The sequence below is a fragment of the Theropithecus gelada genome, chromosome 3, assembly GCF_003255815.1.
Source record: "Theropithecus gelada isolate Dixy chromosome 3, Tgel_1.0, whole genome shotgun sequence".
Lineage (NCBI taxonomy): Eukaryota > Metazoa > Chordata > Mammalia > Primates > Cercopithecidae > Theropithecus > Theropithecus gelada.
Window position 1 is genome coordinate 111596140 of NC_037670.1, and position 13981 is coordinate 111610120.

Consider the following 13981-nt stretch of genomic DNA (forward strand, 5'->3'; position numbering starts at 1 on the left):
TGCACTCCAGCCTGGGCGACAGAGTAAGAATCTGTCTCAGAAGAAAATTAAAAAAAAGGAAAGAGAAAAAAAACAATAAACAAAACAAAACAAAACTACTACTCAGTCCAAGAGCTGAGTGCATGAAAAATTTTTTCCTTTGGAGTTATTTCAGACTTAAAACACCCCCGAAGTTTGTATTATCACTTAATAGTTAGCTTCCAAGGTTTTACTCTTCAGAGATATACTATCACTGCTTTTAAATTATGATCAAACTTTAATAAATTCCAGATTTTAATTAATAACATGTAAATGATAAATATTTGAGGACTCAAAGGAGATAAAAAATGAGATTAGTAGCTGTGATGAACAACAATTAAGGAATAATTCAGCCTATGAACATTAGTAGTTAAGCTTCAGATCTACACAATGAAAGGCATAAATAAAATGACACCACTTTAAACGATTATCACCGGCAGACTCCATGAAGCACCAGCTGGGGCAAAGTCAAATGTCATGGGTTGTTTTGGTAACTCATAAGGGACACAGAAAGAGAAGCAGGCATTTTTATTCATATTGCATAAAACGTTTTTCTTTCCTAAGCAATTTCACAAAACATATCTTAAAGTTATTTTTCTATGTATTTCTATTAGAGTTCAAGAAAAAATAACATTTTTCTCCTGAAAGCTATAGTGATGTCAATAAAATGAGCACTGAAGTCATAATGTTTTAACACATTGTCATGCAGTGTTTTTGTATTTATAACTGGGATACAAAATGCTCAGTAAGTGGCTGGTGTAAAAATATTAGGCACTAATCAATTACATGTAAGAACCAAACTGATCCCATCACATTGGAGGGATTTAATCTGAAGAAAATCAGCTTTCTGACTTGGTTAAAACAAAGTCTACAATGTAATGAGACAAGATGGAAGTAGTTTAAGTAATAAATGTTTAATCAAAGAATTTTACATCTTATTAACAGCATTCATTTGGCCAAACATCTACACGTTTGTAGAATCCTACTGTATATAAAGTGGGAATGTATCAAGTATAGACTATGAAAGTGCAAATAACAAGTCAAGGTTAGATTAACTGTTTTTTTTTACATTATAAAATTAACTTGTTTACAAAATAGGCTTTGCCAAACTTCATTACTGAATTGTAAAGTCAATGACTGTGTTGTTTTTAAAATATGTACCAAGGAAATACAAATTGGATAATGATCATTTTTCATGCTCAGGAGAGAACAGCACAGAAATAAAGGATACTGCACAAGGAGCAAGGAAACCAGAACCCATTGTGTACACTATCTTCACACAGAGCATTCTTTCTCACCTTAACTGCAGTTGTGCAAGATGCCTCAATGTGATGCAAAGACTCTATATTGGAAAAATTACAACTTGGTCTAAAAACTTATTGGTGTTGATATTTTTAATCCAAAATAAATTTGTAAAAAAATCCTTTAATGGACTATTTCAGTTTAATATACAGTAATACACTGTAGATAAAGTTAATATTTCCCCCCACTAACTTTAAGAGGGATTGATATCAATGTTTCTGATCACTGGAGAAATAAAAACTAATGTGGACCTTTGATATCCATGGCATAAGAGGATTTCCACTAGTTTATCCTAAGAGGATCTGGGGAATATTAAATATTCTAATATAGTGTCCTAGCAATATGAATTTTAAGTACAAGGATATTTCAAAATCAGGGTTTAGAAAAAAAAGTAATCAAAAACCATAATCACATCTCTTGTGGATAACAATACTAATATAACTTTTTACCCAGCCCAGGATTTGCCTGTACAAACTCAGAACTGAAAGTTTGGTATCTGTAGATTTCTGGTAACAATCTGGCAAAACACTAAATTGGAGGGTTGTACTTATCTATTTTGCTTATGTTATGCTAGTTTTGATAATATTTAAGTAAAACAGCCATTCCAACAGTTTACTCTAGTTTTAATTACACACTGTACCATTGTATCTTAATTACAACTAAGACCAGTATTTTCTTCACAGTAAGACACCGATAACTAGGAAGTTGATTTTTTTCAACACTAAACAGTAATCACACAGCAAATGAGTATTGCGCAATAGAACACACACATGTCAGCATTTGCTAATTAGGCAAACAAACTGATGGAACATTTAGTTGTTATATTTAGTGTAAAAGCAAGGCCATGGGTGGTTTTATGGAGGTCTTTGCAATTCATAGTATAGTTACTTCAGAAGAGACATTGAAATTTGAATTACTCACTTATTTAACTGGCAACTATCCATTTAGGTTAGGCAAAGGCACGGTAACATGTTGCGCAGGATGTTTTATTGAATTTCTTAATAATCGTGGGATTTACTATAACTCATGAAAACTCCACTTTTTTTTCTATTTTATAAAACACCATTAAAAGTAATTGCACCCATCAGTAATTAGAATGCACTGTAAAATTGTGAAAACAAATAACTATGATTGCACTTCCAATAAAGTGTCTCTTAAAATACAGCACCGCTGTTGCTAATCAACTGTATTTTAATATTAAAATAAACTGTTTTTAACAGCAGCATTAGGTTTAGTTAACTTAAGCTACAGGCTACATTTATATAAATGCAGTCTCCATGGCAACAAAAACCCATTTAATTCTGGAATATCATTGCTACCAAGTGGCACCTTTTACTCCCGAGAACGCTGACACTGCCCTGGAGCACTCTAGGATGCTGCACACCTAAATGCCTTGTTAGTCAGCGCACAAGTCAGAGTTTGGCACAGTTGGACTGTAAATAGACATGAAAGGAAATCTTTGATTCATGTGAAATTAAAACTAATCACACTTGTGGTAGATGTGGTACTAAAGAGACTTCAATTCACATTGCTCAGACAAAAAGGAAGTTACGGAAGAGCACAAAGAGATTGAAGACATATATGTTATCGGATCTATCCAAAATAAATTTCTAGAATGAAGAAAACTTTTTTTTTTTTTTTAAAGGAAAGCCACCCAAAGATTAGGCAGTAAGCCTTTAGTTTAAATGTTCAATAAAGTATTGTCAAGTCTAGGCTAAATAGAGGACTGCATTTTCTTGAAGAGTGTGGAATACAACTTATTTCATTTTTGTTTCTCTTTCTCTTGCTCTTCTTTTTGTCAGCAAAAAGGGGAAAAGCTATTCAATTAAATACAAAGGAAATTCCCTGTAAGGTTAAAATAAAAAATGAAGCTACCATTCAAGGGAACTCCTTTGGATTCAACCCTAATGTCAGTGGTTTATCACTGAGTTGGAATTAAGTGAATCAAAGTCTCTATCAAGCATACTCCACCTAGCATACCATCTGTAACTGTAATTCACTTAGAGCCCAGATGTGTGCAGTTCACACTAAATGTACTTGTTCAAGCCAGTCACTTGAGGTTTGAGGTGTTTGACTTGAAACATCTGAACCATCTCCTCTGTTGGCCGCCTCATTACCACTGTCACCAGCTTGAGACACTGCTTCCTCAGCCAGAATATTTTCTTCCAAAGGATTTTCTTCTATCTGGGTTCCTCTATCTTCACTGACACTGGCATCTTCAAACACTGAATCTTCTGGCAGCACCAGTTCCACATCCTTCACACCTTCTGACCCATCTTTGATACAGGGGAGCTGGGAATCTGCACTGATTTCTGTAGTTGCTGGAGGAATCAGGGCAATACTCTGAGGGTTCATGTCATGAAACCAAGCCATGATGTTGCCAAGAAGATTGTCATTGATGTTGGGGTCCTGGCCAGCTGAGTCAGGGTCACTAGCTGAGGGACAGAAATCACTTCTTGCCTCACTGAGAGGGTGTGAACTCAGGGTGTCAGTTGAAAATGGGTCACTCTCTGCTCCTAGTCTCATGAGGCTGTCACCAAGTTCCAAGAGCTCAGAGCTGCTCAATGCAGCCCGAGGGCTATCTGTATTTCTGGGGACAGAGTCCAGCCTGGAAGGTAAAGAAGTGCCTATTGCACCTAAGGATGCTTCATTACTGAGGAAGTCTCTAGTTTCTTCATCGAGGGTCAGCCCAGACTCTTGCAGTGATAACTGTATTGCAAGAAGTATATTGGGATCATCTTCATCCAAGGAACTCAGAGCCTGAAGCAACAGAAAGCAAAACTACTGTAAAATTTGACTAAAGAAAAACTAATTTAACTCAATCAGGTTTACCACTCTTCCTTTACCAACGGATTATTAATTTTATTTATACAGAAAAATTATTTTATCTACTAAAATCTTATATTTTTCTCCATGCCCATGCTAAAGGAAAAAAAATACCTTAAAATGAATCTAAAATATAGGAAAATCTTTTCCTGCAGCACATCTTTAAAATAAAGATTTTAGAATGGAAAGAAGAAACAGGAAAGTGATGAAAGTAACAACAGGAAACCACACTCAACAGACAAACAGTAAAAGCATAGGCAATGAGGCTGCTCAGAAAGGCTACCTGAAGAGAGTCCTGGTTTTCAGAGCGACTGGCAGGGGTGTAGTCACGCAGGGAAGAGCTGTGCAGCACACTCATAGATGCAGAACTTACCACGGATGTGCCAGGCCTGCGGCTGCTGCTGCCGCCTTCTGGAATATCTGTTTCAAAGCAATTGGTACCAAAGACAATTTAGTGACAAGTAAGACTCATTTATTTTTTTCATACACCTGGTTGTTTAGATTGGCAATTTCTCTTTCAGTGCTGGGGAAAACTTGTGTTGACATGTTCACTTAATCTTTCTGGGATTTCTCATCCATATTTGTCTTAATGAGCAATAATATATATGATACTATCACTTCAAATCCATGATTTTTTACCTTTTTTTTTCTTTTTGAGATGGAGTCTTGCTTTGTCGACGACCTAGCTGGAGTGCAGTGGCGCAATCTTGGCTCACTGCAACCTCTGCCTCCTGGGTTCAAGCGATTCTCCTGCCTCAGCCTCCTGAGTGGTTGGGACTACAGACGTGTGCCACCATGCCTGGCTAATTTTTGTATTTTTAGTAGAGATGGGGTTTCATCATGTTGGTCAGGATGGTCTCCATCTCCTGACCTTGTGATGTGCACACCTTGGCCTCCCAAAGTGCTGGGATGACGGGCATGAGCCACCGTGCCTGGCTGACTTTTACATTTTTGCTTGCAGTCTATATGGTTCTTTTCATAAATGCAAGTGCTACTATCCATTTCTCTTTTTTTGTTAAGCAATAACTAGTAAAGGTTTTTCATTTTTAGATTTCTTAAAATTAAATAATTTGGGATTTACAATAGTCTGAAGAGCAAATCTTTAGTCCCATTGATCCTGACATTATAGTCAGAAGATTTTCACTTATTAATTTAACATTTAAAAGTTGAATAATTAAAATAATTTATCTCTAATGCCAGAAATTCTCTCTTAAATAATGTCTACAGGACAACTAAGGCTAGAAGACAAATATTCCATGAACACAAAAACAGTATCAATCAATAAGACAATTAACTGAGTGCTTCACTAGGTGCTTAAATGTTTTAGAAGCATTATCTAATTTAATACTCACAATGAGCCTATAAGGTGGCACTATTATTATTGTGTCTTTAGAATGTGGAAACAACCTTAGAGAGGCTGTGACCTAAGTTACACAGCTAATATGCAGCAGAGATGGGGTCATGAAGCCAAGTTTGCCTGACTTCACAGACCATGCTCCTAACTCCTCTGATTTTCTGTGTCTTGTCACAACAGACGCATCTGCATATTTATTGTATATCTAAATGACAAACTCGTTCACAAACATTTATATCAGCCAGTCTGAAAGATAAATTCAAGAGAACTATGGGATTAAACCATACTCAACCCAAGGACTTACCTAAAGTGCTTTCACTTGGCTCATCAGGGTCTGGAGGATTACTGAGTAGACTGTGAACGTCTCCTCGACGACGCTGTCTGTGCCTCCTCCGATACTGAAATTCAGCATATTCCTGCATAAACCAAAGGTTATAAAATACAAGAGAGCATGCAATTTTTAAAATGCAAATAAAATAAACTACACACTTTTTTCCAGGGGAAAAAGTTTGTGATTTTATACACATCTTATAAAATCACTTGGCTGAAACATCAGGTTTTGCCATGCCAAGGAAACACAAAAGGTAAAATGGAAAAAGAAAGTTTTCAACAGTCATTACAATTGCCTAAATTAGGAATACTTGCAAGCCCCAATGCTACATTAGAACACCCCTATTTCATATGCCTGATGATTTCAAGAATCTTGTTATCTAATTAACACTACAATCATATTACTCATTTAAGTAAGGCTTTCCTTGAAGGGAGGTTTTTAATTTTTTTATTTTTAGAGTCAGGAGCTTGCTATGTTGCTTAGGCTGGTCTTGAACTCCTGGCCTCAAGCAATCCCTACTACTCGGCCTCCTAGGTAGCTGGGATTACAGGTGTGAGCCACTGCACCTGGACACGAAAGTGGTTTTAAAAAAGTGACTGGGGGCAGGTGCGGTGGCTCACGCCTATAATCCTAGTGCTGTGGGAGGCCAAAGCAGGCAGATCACCTGATGTCAGGAGTTTGAGACCAGCCTGGCCAACATGGTGAAACCCCATCTCTACTAAAAATACAAAAAATTAGCCGGGCATGGGGGTGGGCACCTGTAATCCCAGCTACTCGGGAGGCTGAGGCAGGAGTATCACTTGAACCCAGGAGGTGGAGATTGCAGTGAGCCAAGATTGTGCCACTGCACTCCAGCCTGGGCAACAGGAGCAAGACTCCATCACAAACAAACAAAAACAAAAACAAAAACAAAACAAAACAAAAAAAGTGACTGGGATACATGTAACAGAAAAAGAAAAAAAGGAACAACAGTAAAAAAGAACACACACTATTAAGCAGTTGCCAGATTGTTGGATTTTCTATTCTTTGGGACTGCTACATACCATATTCACAAATCGAATAACTAGATTAAAAGACAAATGTTAGGTTAGCTTTAAAATAAGATGCTTATTTAGCTTCTTTTCTATATAAGTCAATATGTGGTGCTATTTACAACACAGGAAGGGGAAACGTTTTCTATTTAGCATATGGGATGAACACAGACTTAGGCAGATGTCCTCAGTCTATTTTACATTTGTGACAATGTTTAAAGTGAGTTTGTTATCACCAGAGGGTACAACCTGGGACCATCTGCTATTACCTGGGTATAAATGTGACAGAAGGGAAGAGAATAAAAGAGAAAGGAAGAGAAGAGAGGAGGCCAGGGTACATGATACCAACATAAAAAAGCTAATTTAGACAATCATTATGGTGTTTTTCCATGATAAACACTAAGATACTCAACTTTATGATTATCCTGGTTACCCTAGAATATTCAATATGCTTATATTGTGAAAGTACTAGGAGTAGGTGAAGACAAATTTTGTATCACAAATAAAACTTTCATATCATACTACTCTGGTGACTTTATTTAAACTTCTTCATTTATATAAGTAGTTGGACTCCTAAGAAGTGGGAGGCATCCTGTTAGGTTAGAAACTAATAAATGAAAGATACTCCAAGTGCCCTGAAGGTTTATACAGGTTCTTTAAAATGCCTTGCTGAGGTGGGGCATCATTTCCTCTTTTCCTACAGGCCCATGATCTCAAACTGATGACTTACTAAGTGTCATCAAGGCTCAACAGACCAGTGAGGAACACCAGCTACATTTCTTAGACAAAGATGGTATGAAAATTTTATCTCAATTCAAGGTTTATATTAGGGATAATTTGCTGACTTTGTAAACTTAATAATGGTACAAAGTTATGCATTAAACTATTACTGGCCATAGACTATACATATTTCCAATTTGAGAAAATGAAACCGTTTAAAAGCAACTGCAAAAGAAACTTGTATATCTAATCGTCTGACAGAAAACTCTCAGATGGCATTCTCTCATGATGCAACAGGCTTAAATATATTGTTCTCATAAAATTTATCTGAAAATTTCCAAGGATTCCTAAGATCTTCAAGAATGTATATTAAAAGGGTTTAGTCAGTATACTCCAAATGGTTTGAGAATGTTAAGGATACAGAGAAGACTAAAATGTTCTAAGATTTACAGAGGGAGAGGCTGTAAGGAGCTGTTTTAAGTAATAATTGCAACAATTTTGTCAGTGGCTTAATGAGATGCTTTAATCCTAGAACTTCCATGGGGTATCACCATCCACATTGTAAAGATGAGAAATTAAGAAAGAACATAGCCTAGGATCTAATAAGTTACACTTAGAACTTGAATTCAGGTGTTCCTCAGACTTTATGCTATTTCCACTGAGCTCCACTGCCTTTAAAGTAGCATAAAACAAACCTTTATGCTTGCCAGACTCAAGTTAAATTGAAAAGAGTACAATGAAATTAACTTCACTGAAAAAAATATAAATTCAATCTAAGTCTACTGAAGTTGGTAACCTTGTTTTTTCCCTCACTATTAAGGCAGAGAGCTATTTTTCAAAAATATAACTCTGGCAGTTACTCGATAGTCATACATATGCAGAATTTGAAAGTCTAACAATGTGTAGTAATTCTTTATATCTGCAATAAGGTTTATGTAAAAGCCTAGTGTTTCAATGTGTCAAAGACTAAAGAAAACTAAAAGTAAATAATTTCTAAAAAATTATCAATTCATAAAAAATAAAGTAACAGTCATATTAGTAGGCCCTCAATATTCAAGGACAAATATTTCATGATTCTTAAGTTTCTGTCAGAGCCAGAAGCTGCAAGATGATACACATACATGCTTGTGAATACACTGATGAAGGTTTTATTTATTTTTGCTAAATAGTGTTTCTACCTTAAAACACGGAAATCATTAGTATTTTTTTTTCTTTTATAATTTCAGTTTGCTTATTCTTCCTTTTATGTGGAAGTTTTCCACAATATCCCCGAAGCTGTAAATGTATTAAAACATAGAAATAATAAATGCAGGATCAGATAAAGGTTCATAATTAGTTTTAAAATGAAAATTTCATTAATATCACAATTTAAAAAATAATTTAAGTGAATTTAAAATGTCCAGATCAGGGCTCTAAGCACAATTTTTTTCAAGTCAATATTTTCTTGGATGTATCTACCAATACAAAAACCACAGGTGATTGCAAGTATCTTCAGCAGCTGAAAAGAGAAAGTATCTGATTTAAACAAGCCACAGTCATGCCTGGATAATAATCAATTTCATTGTCTTTCAATTGCAGGCAACAAATGGGTTATACATTACAAACAAAGTTCTCCTCATTTGTTCTGTACCCTTCCAAAAATTAAGTTGAAGGGTTACCATATTATAGGCATCAAATACTGGTTAATAAAGAGCAAAGATGGAAAGAGAGAAGTAGAGAGAATTGCTAAAACCATTTTAAAATCAGACTCAACAGTGACAGTGGCAATTTAAATCTCAGAAAACAGTTATGTGATTAAGAGTTTCACTCTGTCTTATTTTTATTTGGCACAACTGCTATCTGTAGTGTTAGTAATTTAGACCTTCTGTATTTTAAAACGGTATATTAATAATGACAACAAAAAATAAGAAGAGTGAAAGTCTTGAAGATAAGCAGAAAGCAACTAAGCAAAGCATTTCTTTATGCATACACATTATTAATGTCAAGTTTTCCACTTTAGCAACTGATTATAAATCAATTCCCTCAGGTTGTTGCATTAACCTTAAAAATGGATTGTTCTTTTATATTTTTAATAGTTTCAGACTAAAACAATATTATGACTAGAAATGCATTTCTAATAAACTGTCTATTAACAAATTAGAGGATATTTTCCAAAAATGTATATTGTAAATTTGCCTTAATTCTGACTACTCAGTAATTGAAAACAATAAAAGAGTAATGCATTTAACAATGTGGTGATATACCAATACCACATAAATAGCTAAATGTAGGCTCTGTCAAGGATTTTTGTTATAAAAGAAAGAGAGCACTGCTGATAATCTCAGTAGGATTTAGAATAGATAAGGATGCAAATGCAAGCACAATTGCAGTAAGAAAAAATACAAAAACAAAAACCCCATAAAACAATTACCTCTGGTGATGCAAATCCTAAATATTCCCAATCCCATGTTCCACCAGCAAAGCTACAAAGAAATTAGACATACCATTTGATTTAATATCAGTACTACAAAGTATATACAATCAGATCCTTGCCCTTTGAACATTACTTTAAATTCCTCTGTTGAAACTTGCTTAACCAAAGTAGATCAACTATTAAAACAGAATTAAAATGATAATTTCATTATTTCTTTCAAATTCTAAGTTTTTATGTTTCTGTAAAAATGATCAAAAAATAAACATTACCATGTTATAACAAAGTATTTTATAACCGCTTCTATTTTTATTTTACAAGTAAATATTTACTCATAAATATTACATAAAAATAGGATCAAAGGAATTTATGTAAAATAGTGCCAAAGGAATGTTTAATGCTTATAATTATTGTAAATAGGAAAGTATGCTTCAATTTACAGAAGTAGTATGAGTATGTAAAATAAAACAACCACAACTCAAGTGATCTTTAGTGGATGAGTTTATCACTTGAATAACTACAAATATCAAATTTCTCTTTCTTTCACAACTTCTTAATACAAAAATACAAATATGACCATAACAAGCTGGCAAAGTTTCCAAATTCCACATCATGAGATGTTTATAACTATCAAATCACTATATATATTACATATTTGAAATGATACATTAGAATACTTTTAATTATGAGTTCACCTGAAATGTGAAATTAACCTAGGTTAATTTAGTCTAAGGAGCTACACAATGATAAACAAAAAATAACAAGAAAAACAGAAATAGCATGGAGGAAAAAAAAAATCACCAAAAAAAGTTAACATACTTTTATGAGCTATCCATATTTTAGGTGGTGTAAATAATTTCCAAGAATATGAACCCTAGTTGGATAAAACATAAAACTGCTGGCATTTGTGGCTGGAGCCAGGATGATTTCCAGTGTACATCCTTCTTACCTGCGCCTTGGAGCTTCTGGTGAGTCTGCAGGAGCTACTCCCCGAGCCACAGATGCCAGGAATTCTTGCCTCTTCTGCTGTACAAGGCATGCTGCTTTGATGATCTTGTGGCGGGGTGTGCGAAGGTAAGGCCTATTGACTTTCTGGGCAAGGTCTTCAGTGACCATTTCTAGGTCTGTCTATAGTAAGCAGAGAAAAAAAAAAGATCACAGGCTTCATAGGTTAATCAATAGCAAATCCAGAGTCTATGTGGTTTCTCAGTTAAATCTAACTCTTGAAGTAAGAAACTAGTTCAAATTTTGAAATAACTTCCTATGTAATGTATTTTCTATTTTGTACATGTTTTCTAGATTATGAACGAGAAAGAAGGATTATATATAAAATCATGTGAAATTTTAAAAAAGCACTTATTTGATAGGCATTTATAGAAATGAAATTGGTATAGACTACAAAGAAGCAGTGAGTATAGCAGCTGTTTACAAGGAATTTATAATCTGTCTATGTGAAAAAAACTAATACATTTCAATGTACCATACAAGCAAATGCACGATGCCATAGTGCAGACTATATAAAAGTGCTGAAGGAATTTGAATTAAGGCAAGACGACAGTGATCGGGGTCAAGTCTGGAAGGCTATATGGAGAAAATGAGTACTGATCCTTGATGGAAATGTAGGATATAAATTAGCAAAGGACAGTTCAAAGGGTGACATGAAAACTGTAACAGGAGAAAGTTTAGTGGCTTCAAAAGAAAAGAAATGTACAATGAAGTTATTTAGCTATAGTGATGCTAACTGGCTTAGGTGTTTTTGTTTTTTAAATACTGTAACTTTTTCAGTTGTATTTAAAAAATAAACTGGTAAATAGCAACTTTCTCATCTTGTAGGTAATGTGGGTTGTTTCATCTTTGATGATAAAATTCTTAATTACATAATCAGAAATATGCCTGATTTCAAACATCAACCAGTTTAAAACAAAGACAAAAATGCTATAGGAAATGTTTGCATCACTCATAACTCATTCAGACCTGCAGAGTGACAAATTTAAACAAAGAAAATTTCAATTTATTAGTGGTAACTTTTCCTTTATTTAAAAACTATTTAAAAAATGAAAAGAAAATTGTTTTACTGATCATGTCCACATGAAATAAAATAAGTGGTTTGAAAAAGGAAAAACTCTGTATTTCATAATAACTGCTGCTATTTAAATGTAATTTAAAAATATCTTACTTGCATTAGTTCGAAAATTTCTTTCTTTGTGCTTTTAGGTTCCAAGAAAAATCCATATGGATAAGAACACTTGAGAATGCGCCGAGTTTTTAAGAGCACATGAACTGCATCTTCAATGAAAGTGGTATCTGGACAGCCTCCTTCAGCTAAAAAGTAATTGAGGCACAGTGAATTTGTTTTTGCAAATATGCCATTTGTAATATTAATTAAACAATGATTTTTCTGAAAAAAGAAAAAAGAAGGATCATTAGGACAAAAACTGTTTTAAGTAACTGTCTGAAAATACTTATTTGAACCAAACTAAAAAACCACATAAAATACTCATGTGTGACATGTATGTGTTTATAAAAGAAGTATATGCCCCAGCAGCCCAGGAGCACTGATGGTATTCATAAAGGAATGCACATACTCATCTTGGATTCTGGTCTCACTCCATTGGTAAGCAAATCTAGCTTTAGGTCAACCAAAAGGTTCTAGGCTTTACTTTTTCAGATTATCCCTGGCAGAATTTCCCTGCGTAACAATGAGAACAAATGCCTTTTCTAAGTTGCTTATAAAAAGAGCCTAATTATGTAAAATCAATACTGTAAGGAAAAAGATACAACATTCTGGCAAACAACTAGACAACTAATCCTAGTTAATAAAAAAATCCAGAGAAAGAAAGAAGGGGAGGAAGAATGAGGAAGATGGAAGACGAAATTGCCTTAACATCTGAGACTTTTTGTTCTAAGAATATCATTATAACAGTCTAGGTTTTCACTTAACTGAAAAAAAAAAAACAAAAAATAAAAACCAGAAATTAAGTACGAGAATCTAAGTTTGCAAATACTTTAGAAAATCATATTATTTTGGATGCCTGTAGAAAGAAATTCAGTGTGTGTACACAAACTGACATACAGACTACCCTGAGATTTCTGACGTATGTGAGAAATGTGTGAAGTTTTGCTTCTTCCCTTTAAATTGCTGTACCTTCTTGTTTTTTCCCCCTAATTTGTTATGCTGCCTGGAACTTCCAGAATGCTGAATAGAAGCAATAATTCACATCTACAAATATTGAATGTTGTTAAGTGTCAGGCACAGCTGGAAGCACTAGGGATGCATTAGTGACCAGACAAAAATCCCTGCTGAAGAGCTGTATGACTTGTGAGGAATTTTTTCCTCTCAATTTATACTGTGGACAATACTTCAAGAGTTTGATATTGCCTAACACAGTTATATCTTTAATGAAGTCTAAGAACTAATAATTAACAAGCAGGCTATACTGCTATTGACATATTCTTCCCCACTCCATTTAACTTATGGTATTGTCTTGACTAGGGAATTACCCTAATGGAAAGGATTTTAATATTCATTATTTTGATAAACTGGAGCAACCCAAGTATAACATCACATTTTTCACCTTAAAATGTACTTTTCATATGTAAGCTATTATTTTTAAAAGGTGACTTTTTAAAACAAAAATAACAGAACCTGCACCCTGTGTAGTCATTTTGGGTTATTATATTCTAATGATGCTATCAATACTCAATTCATATTTTGGAATATTCTTATAAAACTTATAATTTAGGACCCACACGTTAGCTCCACCTCATGGCTTTGCTTTTTGACCCCAATGTTCATTATTTACCAGTGAAATGATTTCTCTGCAAACTGTTACTGACTTCCACATCCTTAGGCACTCTGCTAAATTTTCTCAATAATTTTTGGGTATTCAGTTACTTGACAATTGGGTAGCACGTGTATCTTGCTCCTCTAAGTCAGTGATGTCCTTTAGGACCCATCCACTTTTCCCAACATTGTAGAGCATCAGCAG

The 13981-nt window shown here is 34.4% G+C and overlaps 1 protein-coding gene across 1 annotated transcript in view; it reads right to left on the reverse strand.

Annotated features, from left to right (window-relative positions):
• Window positions 1–913: 913 nt before the first annotated feature.
• ANKIB1 (ankyrin repeat and IBR domain containing 1) overlaps window positions 914–13981 on the reverse strand; it is a 155703-nt gene continuing 142635 nt past the window's right edge. The window contains exons 15-20 of the mRNA XM_025378251.1: window positions 12169–12314; window positions 10942–11120; window positions 9993–10044; window positions 5805–5916; window positions 4430–4566; window positions 914–4080 (exon numbers count right to left, since the gene is read on the reverse strand). Coding sequence (XP_025234036.1) covers window positions 3343–4080; window positions 4430–4566; window positions 5805–5916; window positions 9993–10044; window positions 10942–11120; window positions 12169–12314 — 1364 coding nt within the window. The 3' untranslated portion in view covers window positions 914–3342. The remainder of the gene's footprint in view (window positions 4081–4429; window positions 4567–5804; window positions 5917–9992; window positions 10045–10941; window positions 11121–12168; window positions 12315–13981) is intronic.